The sequence below is a fragment of the Ictidomys tridecemlineatus genome, chromosome 3, assembly GCF_052094955.1.
Source record: "Ictidomys tridecemlineatus isolate mIctTri1 chromosome 3, mIctTri1.hap1, whole genome shotgun sequence".
Taxonomy (NCBI): Eukaryota; Metazoa; Chordata; class Mammalia; order Rodentia; family Sciuridae; genus Ictidomys; species Ictidomys tridecemlineatus.
In genome coordinates, this window is record NC_135479.1 from 130,811,909 (window position 1) to 130,825,531 (window position 13,623).

At 38.3% G+C, this 13,623-nt stretch overlaps 1 protein-coding gene across 1 annotated transcript in view; it reads right to left on the reverse strand.

The window, feature by feature from the left end:
- The window catches only part of Liph (lipase H), a 44,556-nt gene extending 41,064 nt beyond the window's left edge, over positions 1 to 3,492 (reverse strand). The window contains exon 1 of the mRNA XM_005331021.4: positions 3,164 to 3,492. Within this exon, the coding sequence (XP_005331078.1) occupies positions 3,164 to 3,212 (49 nt within the window). The 5' untranslated portion in view covers positions 3,213 to 3,492. The remainder of the gene's footprint in view (positions 1 to 3,163) is intronic.
- Between the last annotated feature and the right edge of the window lie 10,131 nt (positions 3,493 to 13,623).

The window sequence follows — 13,623 nt, forward strand, 5'->3', positions numbered from 1 at the left end:
TCCTCCTGCCTCAGCCTCCCAAGTAGCTGGGATTACCAACGTGTGTCACCGCACCTGGCTCACTCTTATTAATCATGTGCATAAATCTGCCCATTTACATCCCCAACCTCACTTTGCCTCCACGTAACAGAAAGATGAGTCACCTGCCAAAACCTTATAAGTCATTTGCATTTCCAGTATCTGAGAAAGTAGTTCCCTAATTGGGGCACTACAAGTAGATTCCCCTTAGTGCTTCCCTGTAATCCCTGTTCCTCAAGAGGCTGAAGCAAAGAGGATGGAGAGAGGCCAGCCCAGGAAACATAGTGAGACTCCATCTCAAAAAAAAAAAAAGTAAAAAGTAGTCCCCCCTCTTCCAGTTTCTGTTACCCCATATACCATGGTCCCAAAATAATAGTACAATACGGTAAGATATTTTGAGAGGACATTCACAAACTTTGGTTACAGTATATAATTGAACTACTTTATAATGTCTCATTGTGCGTAATTTATAATTAAACTTTATCATAGGGTTGTATGTGCAGAAAAAATTTAGTACTATCTGTGGTTTCACGCATCCACTAAATGTTTTCAAACATTATCTACCAAGTTTTACCCAGTTGTCATAGGCCAAAATATAGTAGCCAAGTAAAATTTAAATATACTTACAACAAACAGCCTTAATTTAGAACAATATTTATCAACATACATTCCTTGAACTATCTGCAGCTGAAAACCTTCAGCTTGTATTAAGAATGCAGATTCTAGGGATCTCTCCCAGACCCACTGAGTCTGGACCTTTGAGGATGGAGTATCTCCCCAGGTGGTTCTAGTACACTTTAAAAGGTAGCTACCCATTGCATTGTTCACTGGTAAAATTAGGGCAAACATTCCTAACATAACTTCCAAAGAGATAAGAACAACAGAACAAAGATCTCTGAAGGTGAATGACTTGTGACCTTGGGATTTCTGACTCTCAGTTTAATATTTGCTCATTTTTCAACTGCAAAACAAAAGAAGGGAGAAATCAAAAGTCAAAGTATTTGTATATACATTAATATACAAAATAACTTCTGATATTGGTTGCATGAATAACACTCTCCCCAGCCAAAGATTCAAGTTCTGGTTTTGTATTCACTGAGAAATCTAGTTTTAGCTTGCGGCTATAATTTTTTTTTCCTTCTAGCTATAGTTAATTGTTTTTTATCTTTGCTTAGATTCTATCATGCTGCAGTGACATTTTTCTAGAGTCTTTGAAGATTTTTCTGCCTGTGGGGATAGCCCGGATTCTCCCTTGAATGCATATTCCTTGCTTGAGATAGCCCCCATTCCCCCTTGAACATATATCTGCTTTCTTAAAATAAACCCCTGTCAATACCTTTGGAAAAGAAAAGAAAGAATAATAGAATCATCTGAAACAAACTTCATTTAGGAGGAGATGTTAAGTAAAAAGATGGGTCATAAACCAGGGGAGGTGGTGCAGCCCTGTAATCCCAGTGATTTGGGAGGCTGAGGCAGGAGGGTCATAAGTTCAAGGCCAGCTTCAGCAATTTAGGGATACCTGTCTCAAAAAATAAAAAGGACTGGGGATATAGCTCAGTGGTAGAGCACCCCTGAATTCAATCCCCAGTATTACCTCCCAAAAAAAGACAGGTTAAAAAAATTAAGTTGTCATTGTTCCAAATTTGCACTAGATATATATATAAGAAACTACCCACAACACCAACACCACAGGTTTTTGTGTTAGGATTAGCCTTCTTTCCCATAAGATATCCCCAAATTTATGTTCAATTTTTAAATTTAAAAATGATAATATACACCTCAAAATGCTACTTCTCAGTTAAAAATTTCATCATTAGTATAATTTTAATTTATTAAAATCTCAAAAGCAATATTAAGAAAAAAGTATTTATACACCAAAATCCTAATACTGTATTTTAAATTATTCATTTCCCGTTTAACATGTATTTACAGGCATACCTACAAGTTTTTAACATAGTGACAGTTTACAAACTTGAGTTGTTTTTTTCTGCTTTGTACTATTTTTAAAACATGTTTGCACATTTCTACAGAGCACCAGAATTATTTTAAAAGTTACTTTTAAAAAATCAAGCTAATATTTATACTTTATCCATTCCTGTAAGTAGGAACATTTCTGTTGTATCTAGTTCCAAGTTACTATAAGCAACATAATTAGAATTATCTCTGCATATAAAGCTTTTTAAATTTTTGTCCTCCTGGGGTCCAACCCAGGGTCTCCCAGATGCTAGATAAAAACTTTGCCACTGAGCTATATCCCTTTTTTTCTTGTAAAAGTTATTACTTTAAGATTCCCAGAAATTTATTACTTTAAATTCCCAGCACTGGTTTTATAAGTTCAAAAGTTATGACCATCTTTATGAATCTTAATATATAACATATTTTCCCCTTGCTATTCAAAAATTACACCAATCTTCATTACCACAAGCTATATGAAAAAGAATCAAATTCCTAAAAAGGCTGACAGGTACAGGTTGTTTTTTTTTTTTTCATTTCAGCATTTCACTTTATTTTTGTTCCTTTACCACACATATTTATATTTTAATTTTTATTTCTTCATTATGATTAGTACTTTTAAAATCATCAATGTGACAGTTACCATTGTATAAACTTTATGTATATAAAATTATATTTTTATAAGAGCAATTTAAATATTCCCTTAATACGTGAAAGCATTAAAAACCCATCCTGTACATGTTGGATATAATAAAACAAATTTTTAAATTTCCAGGAAGTACTGGTTGGGAGCGTAGTTCAGTGGTAAAGTGCTTGCCAAGAATGCTTCAAGGCATTGGGTTTGATCCCCAGCTTCTCAAAAATAAATAAATACATAAATAACTTTCCAGATAATAAGAGATCTCATTTCACAGAGGGAAAAAAGCACAAAAATTTTAGCTATGAGAGAAAATATATTTTCCTATATTTTTAGCATATTTAACATTTGTACAAAAGTTAATTTTTAAAAGATTCTTTAATTATCCAGAAAAAAAAAATATTCAAGATTAGAAAGTGCATTTAACCTCCCGTCTTCCTTAAAAATGATCCCATAGAACTTCAAAAGTTCACTGAAGGAAATGGCATGATAAATGCAAGATGACTACTACTATTTTTTAAATACTTAAGAAAACCATTCACTTAAATGACCTACCTGATCTCACCAAGCACGTCAAACTGATAAGTAAGAATAACCTCAGCATATGGAACTGCAGAGAGCTTGGGTCACATTCACAGAAGGATAATTTACTTCGCAGAGCCTTAGAATTTTCACTTCGGGGTTTTGCTCACAGTGAGCTCAGATATCTAATCCAGAGGTGTGGTGACAACAGGAAGTTCCCAAGGGACAGACTGTAGCCCTGTCCTTGACTCCTCCTCCTTTCAATAAAAGGTCAGGTACTTTCAACCTTACACATTTTATGCATATTAAGATATTATAATTTGCCAAATGACGAGTTGAAAATAGTTTCATTCTTTGTGGGCGGTTTATTAGCTGTTTGGCTTGGTATGTTGAAATCAAGTGTGTCTTGAAATCTTCCCCTGGCCAACTCCTTGTGAATGAAATGCCAACTGCATTTAGGATTCTGTTGGCCTGTGTGTACAAAACCATTTTTATGTTAATTCATGCATTCATTCCTTATAGGGCAGTCTTATTTATTTTTAAGCACATTTCATTAGGACCAATTACATATCCATATTTGTAAAATGTATCTGTTTCATATTAAAGGAAACTTTTTTTGTACTGTATTACATATCTTTATTTTATTTTGTTCCCTCCAGAGTTCTGATCTCTAAAGTTCTTCTCTTTTGGGGATTGGGATTGTAGCTCAGTGGTAGAGCGCTTGCCTAGAATGTGTGAGGCACTAGGTTCAATCCTCAGTACCACATAAATAAATAAAGTAAAGGTATAGTGTCCATCTACAACTAAAAAAATAAAAAATTAAATAAAGTTCTCTTTTTAAAGGAAAAGTAAATACAAAGGGCTGAGGATATAGCTCAATTGGTAGAATACTTGCCTTGCATGCACAAGATCCTGGGTTCAATTCCCAGCACTTCCCCCCCTCAAAAAAAAGGAGATACACAAAACTTAAATACAGAACCATGCCAAAATATAATCCACCTCAGTGTTAGAAGTAACTACACTTGTGTTCCTAGCTACAAAGTAGTAAAGGACTGTAGATGGAGCTCAGTACTAGAACACTTGCCTAGCATGTGCAAGTCCCTGGGTTTGGGACCTAGCACTAAAAAACAAACAACAAGAACATAGCTACAAATGTAATTTAATGGGCTGGGGTGGTGGCTCAGTGGCAGAGTGCTTGCCTAGCACATGTGAGGCACCAGGTTCAAGCCTCAGCACCACATAACAAATAAAATAAAGGCATTCTGTCCATCTATAACTACAAAAAAAAAAAATACTTTAAAAAAAAGTAATTTAATTCCCTTTCTGGTTAAAGTGCTTGCAACACCAAAAAATAATATAGAAAGATAATCTAAGAATACATTTTCAAGGCTGGGGTTGTGGCTCAGTGGTATAGCACAAGCCTAGTATGTGCGAGGCCCTGGGTTCAATCATTGGCACCACGTAAAAATAACTAAAATAAAGATATTTATTTTATTTATTTTCATAAATAAAAATAACTACAACTAAAAATTAAATATATTTTTTTTAAAAAAAGAATACATTTTCATCCAAAGCATCAGGCAAAAGCCACCAGTCTCTCTGCATTGTCTATCAGAAATATATTTTTTTATGAAGTAATACCATCTCTCATAAATTGATCAGTTCTCTTTATGTCTGCACCCCATTTAAATAACAGGAGATTCCTTTGCAGAAAGTATCTTTTAGTAATGCTTTTCAAGGAGTCAACACAATAAAATTACCTAGGGAGATTTTAAAAGTACTATATAGGGGCTGGGGTTGTGGGTCAGAGGCAGAGCGCTCGCCTGCCATGCATGAGACATTGGGTTCAATCCTGAGCACCACATAAAAATAAAATAAAGATATTGTGTCTACCTATAACTAAAAAATAAATATTTAAAAAAATAAAAAGAAAGAGAACTATATGTAGATGACTATGTCATGCCTCAGACTACCTGGTACTGGTCCACTAATGAGAGTTCAAACCCCACACCTTCTACTGGCCTTAAGCAAAACTTTTTATTTTTTTATTTTTTATTTTTTGGTACCAGGCATTTAATTCAGGGGCACTCAACCACTGAGCCACATCCCCAGCCCTACTTTTTATTTTATTTAGAGACAGGGTCTCCCTGAGTTGCTTAGTACCTCGCTTTCACTGAGGTTTGCTTTGAATTCTTGATCCTTTTGCCTCAGCCTCTGGAGCAGCTGGCATTACAGGCATTGCACCCCCCACCCCCTGTCTTAAGCAAAACATTTAAGTTCTATAAGTGTAAGTATTCTCAAGCATAAAATGAAGATAGTGAGATCACACCTTGCACAGGGCTGCTGAATGGATTGAATGGGATGTAGCAACTAAAATCCTAGCACTGTGCCTACTGTCAAGGTGAGCTTTGTCACCCCTTAGTAACTACTGTTATCACTATGGGGCCACATGAGTAGTACAGTTCCCTCCCATCAGGAGACAGAGTGCACAGTGTGAGCAGAGGGCACCAGGTGGGAAATTAGGAAGGGAGGGCTCATCAGAGTTATGATACTTCAAGTGAAAGACTTCAGTCAGCACTTCATTCTGTTTTTGTTTTTGTTTCCTGCTTGCAGAAATAAATTAAGGAAGCATAAGTAGGAAAATCAAATAGATGACCCGCCAGCTTTTCTATTTTTTTTTTCCATTTCCTCTAACCTTAGTAATTTAAAAACAACTGCCCTCTGGATCAAATGGAGAATTGTTTCCCATTTCTCTTAGAAACCCGTTAAGGGGCACATTGCTCCCTGTTAGATCAGTGTACTTGCTTAAAAAATATTTTTTGAGTTCCTATCAGTTTTAATTACCATGTCACATGCTTATCTAGACAGAGCCAATATACTTTTTTTTTTAACTAGCCAATTATAGGAATAATGATTGTTCCAGTTGGAACATCTCTGTTTTACCATCCATGGTTAGGGCACAGTAGTTGCCCCGACTTTCTAATTGTGTGCTTCTTTCTTCCAACATTCGAAATAGCACATGAATCAAGGGGAGAACCTGTTCTTTCTTTCTTTCTTTTTTTTTTTGATCAGTGAGAAACATCACATATAAGAAAACAAAACATTCCCAAAGGTTAGGGGAGATGAGAGGAGAATGGGTCTGACTATAAAGGGATAGCTCAAGAAAACTTTTTCTCCCAGCAATGAGGATATTAGGCAAGTGCTATACCACTGAGCTCTTTCCCCAGACCTACAGAGACTTTTAGTGATAGAATAGTTTTGTGCCTTAATTGTGGTGGTGACTACAGGAGTTTACGCATGCAGTAAGATTACTTGGAACTACACGCACATACACACTCATTCATGTTATGCTGATAAAATCTAAATGATCAGTAGGTTATACCACTGTCAAGTTTTTGGTTTTGGTAATGCATTACTCATCATATAAAATGTTAAAATTAGGAGAAACTGAGTGAGGGTACACAGGACCCCTGCACTATTTTTGCAACTTCCTGTGAACCAATAGTTATTTCAAAATAGAAGGTGTTTTTAAAATTCCCCCAAATACATCAACTTGTTGCAGAAAGCTCGGTCCTTGTCCCCCACACCAATCCAATAACGAATACATGGTTTTGAGAAAAAGTAAAAAGATGGTTTATTGCAAAGACTCCTGTCCCAAAGGTTGTGATTTTGCTCATCAGCAGGAACAGGGAATTTTTACAGAGGTGATTCTGAGAAAGTGAGATTAGGGAGGAGACATCAGGAAGGAGAAGATCAGGGAAAAGAAGATTGGAGAAAATCAGAGAAAAGGTTAGGGAAAAGAAGATCAGGGAGGAGAAGGTCAGGGAGAAGAAGGTTAGGAAAAAGAAAAAAAATGTTAAGTTTCAAAGCCACAGAGATATAGTCAAAGCATCAAGTGAACCCCTGTTACAAACCCTTATAATCATTGGAAAGGACATTTATTTAAAGATATTCTGAAAAAAAATTTTTAAATCTCTCACTAGCTAATAAAGACTATATCAGTCTTATGACTTTGATAAATATCACAACTCCAGAATGCCACAATTTTCCTCATTGCCAACCAAGTATTTTGTACTGCCTTCTCCTTCTCCTTCTTTAACCTAGAAATCACTTGCCATAGAAAGCAAAATAAAAAGAGGCAGGTAGCCTTCCAAATACATGGACAGGAAAAACAGGTATGGAAGTGTAATGGAGCTGAGGGGAGGTGGTTTTATAACTATCACTGGTTTCAGTAGCCAGAAAGGTGACCTATGTCCCCACCCACTCTGGTCTAGTGCTCCAAGCTGGTATATGACTAACTATAAAATCCTTTTGTTTCCCTATCTGCATCAGTGACTGCTGCTATCTCTCTTACAGTCCAAGTTTAGAAAAGTCTGTTTCCTCAATTCATATCCTACAAGGAAATTATGGTAACTTCTCCCCAAACCACTCCTTTGCTTCATTTCTTTGTTCTTTTATTTACTGAACATTTTTAAAGCTCCCATTAAAAAAAAAAAAAAACTTATAAGGAAAAAATAGGACACAAGTCCTTCTGTCAAGGACAGTCACATCAATAATAATGCTAACAGGGGCTGGGGATGTGGCTCAAGCGGTAGCGCGCTCACCTGGCATGCGTGTGGCCCGGGTTCGATCCTCAGCACCACATACCAACAAAAATGTTGTGTCCGCCGAGAACTAAAAAATAAATATTAAAAATTCTCTCTCTCTCTCTCTCTCACTCCCCTCTCTCACTCTCTCTTTAAAAAAAATAATAATAATGCTAACATAGGGACATGGATATAAATTCTATAGGAGAACAGAGGGGCAAATAAAAAGATGTTGGGAATCCCAGAGGCAGGAGGCATTGGGAAAGCTTCACAGAGGATGGGCCCTTTGATTTCAGCTCCAAAGACCAGATAGGAGTTTTGCTAGATGAAGAAGGTTGGGGAAGAGCATTCCAGGCACAGGGAACAGTCTTGGAAGATGGAAAAAAGTGTGGTTTGAGAATTGGTGTGTATAAATAGGAAACCGATAATGATTTGAAGATGGGCTATAAAGAACTTCATATGCTATGCTTAAGATATGAGATTTTATATTCAATGTAGTGTTAACAGAGATGAGATCTTTAGGTACAAAAACAATAGAAACAAGTTTGAACTGAATATTGTGAGATTCACAGGCAAGATTTTGATTGTGGCTTCAGCTAAACGGAGACAGCACTGATGGATAGGGGACCAGGCTGCTTCCAGAACAAAGGAAGGCACGGCTTTTTATGGAGTTGCTGGGGTGAGGTAGGGTCTGGTGTTTCTCTTTGGTCATGAGTGTAGTAGTTTTTCAATTTTTCAATGAACTTTTTCCTTGCAAAAGGTTTGGATCAATAGTTGTTTACATTATTCTTAGAGACATTATGGCACCAATATTCTGGCTTTTATGGTATACCTGCCTTGCGATAAAGTTTTTGAAAATATGGGAGAGAGGGAGAAGAAAAGGGGGGTGGGAATGTCAACTTTAAAGAATTTTAGTTTAGGGGCTTAAGGCCTAGGGAGTTTTCTCCTTCCCTTCTGCTATTATTATTTTAATTGATGACAGGACAGGGGCTAAGGTTGAGATGGGGAGCTCTTGGTGGGTTGTCTTCCATCCTTGTGGTGGTCCCTGTCTCAGGAGTGGGAACCTGACTTTGTTGTTATTGTAAACTTATTTATGTCAATATATTATTGTTATGAAATACAAATAAGACTGGGGATGTAGCTCAGTGATAGAGTGCTTTCCTAACACACACAGGCCCTGGATTCAATCCCTAATACACACACATAACATATAATAAATATAAAAACTATATATGTTATACAAGTAAAATTTTTTGGGGGGGTAAGTTTTTGCAAAACAAGGAGAAAAACCTCTGCATACTGTGTTTCTGGCTTAAATATTTTTTACTCCATAGCTGCTCAGTGATATGAGTCTATAATCCTAGCTATTTGAGAGACTGCGACAGGAGGATTTCTTGAGCCCAGAAGTTCCCAGGCTGGTCTAGGTAACATAGCAAGACCCTGAAAGAAAGAAAGAGAGAGAGAGAGAGAGAGAGAGAGAGAGAGAGAGAGAGAAGGAAGGAAGGAAGGAAGGAAGGAAGGAAGGAAGGAAGGAAGGAAGGAAGGGAGGGAAAAGAAACGAAACAGTATTTTTCATGGCATAGGGCTACTTGTTTTAAAAACCAAGACTTCTTACAATGTGTCAAACAAAATCAATGTGGTTCAGCCCTTTCAGTAACTGCTGGTTTTCAGAGCACAGAAACTTCAAGGACTGTGGGAACAAGCCAAACCATAGACAATTTGCTTTTTCTTATGGAAAGTTCTAAAAACACAGCAGGGCACCGTGGAACGGGCCTGTACAATAAGCCAGGCACCATTGCACAGACCTATAATCTTGGTGATTCAGGAGGCCAAGGGAGTAGGATCCAAAGTTAGAGGAGCACCTCATTAACTTGGGGAAACCGTACCTCAAAACAAAAACTAAAAAGGCCTGGGATGTAGCTCAGTGGTAAAGCACTGCTCTGTTCAATTCCTGGCACGAAACAAATAAACAGAGTATCACCCATGTCCTGTTAGGGCGATGGAATCAGGGTCACTCTGTGTGGTTTGGACTGACAACAAAAAGATCACATGGACATGGAAGTACCTTTTTCTCAATTGTGGGGATTGGGGAAAGCTCTGCAACCTCAAAAGTCAGCTCCCACGCTGGACAGCGCTAGAAAGAGGGCAAGAGGACCAAGAGAGAGAGCGCATCTGGAACCCCTCTATTTATTAGGGAAAAGACATTCGGTAGAATATTCCACCCAAATAAGGCAAGGGATAGTGTTACAAGAAACAAGGGGGGTGGTGAAGGAAAAGTGAGGAATGAGAGATGGGTAAGCAAGAAATGGAATACAGAGACCAGGCAGGATACACACGAGAGTTTGTCAGAACTGACAAATAAAGGCCCTCTCTCTGTAGGAGAGAAAGGCAAAACAGGCTTGGTTCTGGGACTTTTATGGGGCAGGCTCAGAAATCAGAGTCAAGTGGGTCCTAATGCAGGGGGTTAGGGGTTGGGTTGGTTTGAGGGAGTGGTAAGCCTTCTCAGAACCGCCTTTGGGCGTGAAAGAGAAACTCCCCCCCCCCTTTTTTTTTAGATTTTAAATTCACTTTTTTTTTGAGAGAGAGAGAGAGAATTTTAATATTTATTTTTTAGTTTTTGGTGGATACAACATCTTTGTTTGTATGGTGTTGAGGATCGAACCCAGGCCGAAAGCATGCCAGGCAAGTGCACTACCACTTGAGCCACATCCCCAGCCCAACTTTTTCCTTAAAATGGCAGCTGTCACTTAAGATGACTGTCCAGATGCTAAAGCAAGGACCTTATAGGTAGCCCAATCTCATTGGGTAATGTCCAAGCCCAGAGCTAAGGCACTTCCTTGCCCAACAAAGGTAAGGCCCACTTGCTTTGCACAGCATGTGATGCCACTTCAATACAGCCTTAGTCAAGGCTGGTGGGTGGGCCTAGCTCATGTGTAGGGTGGCCCCCAACAATAGAATATTCCTGCTTTTATAATACAACTTATAATAGGACCAAGATTATATTAGATAATTGAATCAAATTGAAGTCTTGGAATTAGGATATATTCTTCTTTTTTTTTTTTTTTTTTTTTTTTAAAGAAAGAGTGAGAGAGGAGATAGAGAGAGAGAGAATTTTTTTAATATTTATTTTCTAGTTCTTGGCGGACACAACATCTTTGTTGGTATGTGGTGCTGAGGATCGAACCCGGGCCGCACGCATGCCAGGCAAGGCGCGCTACCGCTTGAGCCACATCCCCAGCCCCCGGATATATTCTTCTTTAGTACCAGAAGAGTTGGTCCCCAGAGGGAAATTAATCTTTTTTTTTTTTTTTTTTTTTTAAAGAGGGAGTGTGAGAGGGGCTGGGGATGTGGCTCAAGCGGTAGCTCGCTCGCCTGGCATGCGTGCGGCCCGGGTTCGATCCTCAGCACCACATACAAACAAAGATGTTGTGTCCGCCGAGAACTAAGAAAAAATAAATAAATATTTAAAAAATTCTCTCTGTCTCTATCCCCCTCTCTCTCTCACTGTCTCTTTAAAAAAAAAAAAAAAAGAGAGAGTGTGAGAGAGAGAGAATTTCCAACATTTATTTTTTAGTTCTCGGCGGACACAACATCTTTGTTGGTATGTGGTGCTGAGGATCGAACCCGGGCCGCACGCATGCCAAGCGAGCGCGCTACCGCTTGAGCCACATCTCCAGCCCGAAATTAATCTTTAGGATGGTCAATTAAGTTGAATTTTAGATACATTAGGCTGTAATGGAATTTTAAGACACATAAGACCAAACCGAACAAAATCTCACCTATGGGCTGCTTTTCCAATCTGATTTACTTTCTACTTATTTTTTTATTGTTTGCCACACTGGAGGTTGAACACAGGGCCTTGCACATTCAAGGAAAGTCCTATGCCTCTGAGCTATATCCCCACTCCTTCCGACACCAATCTTTGAATCTTCTGGGAATGCACCAGAAGGGAAAATTTCCAAGAATGGATCAGAAGGCTGGGTCTTCACTGCTCTGTGGAGGGGAAGTAGATTTTGAGTAAATGAGGGTAGGGCTGTGGAAGGACTTGAAGAAGACCTCAGTGAGGGCTCCCAGGAGAAGGTTTTTGGGAAATTGGAACTTCAGTTTGGGACATGCTGCAAAAGTTTAACCAATGAGGCAGTACTGATACAAGGTTTCAGGTTAGCCAAGTCAAGGGCAGAAATCTCCATATTCATGTTTCTCTATGTGACCTTGGGATTCTCCTCTGACCCTTCAATAAAGAGCTCCTTGGTTCAGGAATGGCTATGGTAGTGGTGGGGTTGGGGTTAAGGATAAACCTGCTTCTTGGTCAGTGGACAAGCAGTGGCTGCTGCACTTCCTGTGGATCAAAGGGCATCAAAGGTAGCAACTTTAGGATAAATCTCAGGCAGGAGCAAACATAAGAATGAGTCTCTTTTTCTTTATTCAGAGGGTAACTAAACTGGTTAGGGGGTTTCCACACTTCCTTCCTGAGTTATTTTGCTGATGACACTCTGGAATTCTGATTGAGATTTGTAACCCCAAGCCTTGAAATTTTCATGACAAATAACCAATATTTCAATATTGTATTTATGTTGGCACTATTAACAAGGAACAAAGGAAAAAATGTTTGTGTTGTGATGTTGCACTGGAGTGCTATGTGACCTAAATCCCTGTGGCTAGACCTGGGACAGATGGCTATTCTGATGCAGTTTTCAGTTTTCTGATTTGTTTGAACAAAAACTGCTCTTTTGTTTTAGAGAATCCCTTTCCTATACTGGTGGGCTTTTCAGTTTGGCAACAGCAAAAAACAGTTTTCACACTGGAATTAATGGTTAAGACATAAATAAACTGTTCTGCATAATAATGCCAACAGTTGTCTTCTTTTAATTGGCTCTTCATTAAGTATGTTACGGAAAGATTGGTCCTTGTCCCTGATGCAAACCCAATAATGAGGACATGGTTTTGAGAAAAAGGAAAAGACAGTTTATTGCTTTGCTAGCAAAGGAGAAACACAGGGGACTCCTGTCCCAAAGGATGTGATTCTGCCCATCAGCTGTTTAAAGAGAGTATTCAGGGGCTTTTTAAAGAGGTGATTCAGAGAAAATGAAATTAAGAAGTAGCCATCAGGGCTGGGGTTTTGGATCAGCAGTAGAGCACTCGCCTAGCATGTGTGAGGCACTGGGTTCAATCCTCAGCACCACATATAAATAAAGAAAATAAAGGTATTGTGTCCATCTACAACTAAGGAAATATTTTTTAAAAAGAAGTAGAGGGGCTGAAATTGTGGCTCAGTGGCAGAGCATTTGCCTCTCACATGTAAGGCACTGGGTTCGATCCTCAGCACCACATAAAAATAAATAAACAAAATGAAGATATTGTGTCTATTTATAACTAAAATAATAATAATAATAATAATAATAATAATAATAATAATAATAATAAAGAAGTAGAGATCAGGAAGCAGAAGATTAGGGAAAGAAGATCAGGGAGGATGAAGGCTGGGAAAAAGAAAAAAAGTGTAAGTTTCAAACCCACAGGAGATATTGTCAAAGTATCAAGTGAACCCCTGTTACAAGTATACAGGGAATCCACCCTAAAAGGGGCAAAGATGAAATTGAAGGTAGAGGGGAGTCCCTTTGGGAGACAATAGGCAAGGGGTTATAAACACTGAATATGTAATAGCCACTTTCAAGTCTTCTCAGTTTTGTAACTCTTCTATTATTTCAAATGTTCCTCTGAAATATTTTCTTTTTTTCTTTCTTTCTTCTTCTTCTTCTTTTTTTTTTTTTTTTGGTACTCAGCCCTTTTTTAAATACAGGGTCTTCTTGAACTGCTTAGGACCTCGCTAAATAAGGTGGTTTGAACTATCTTCCTGCTTCAGCCTCTGGAACTACTGGGATTACAGGCGTGCGCCACCCTTCCGGG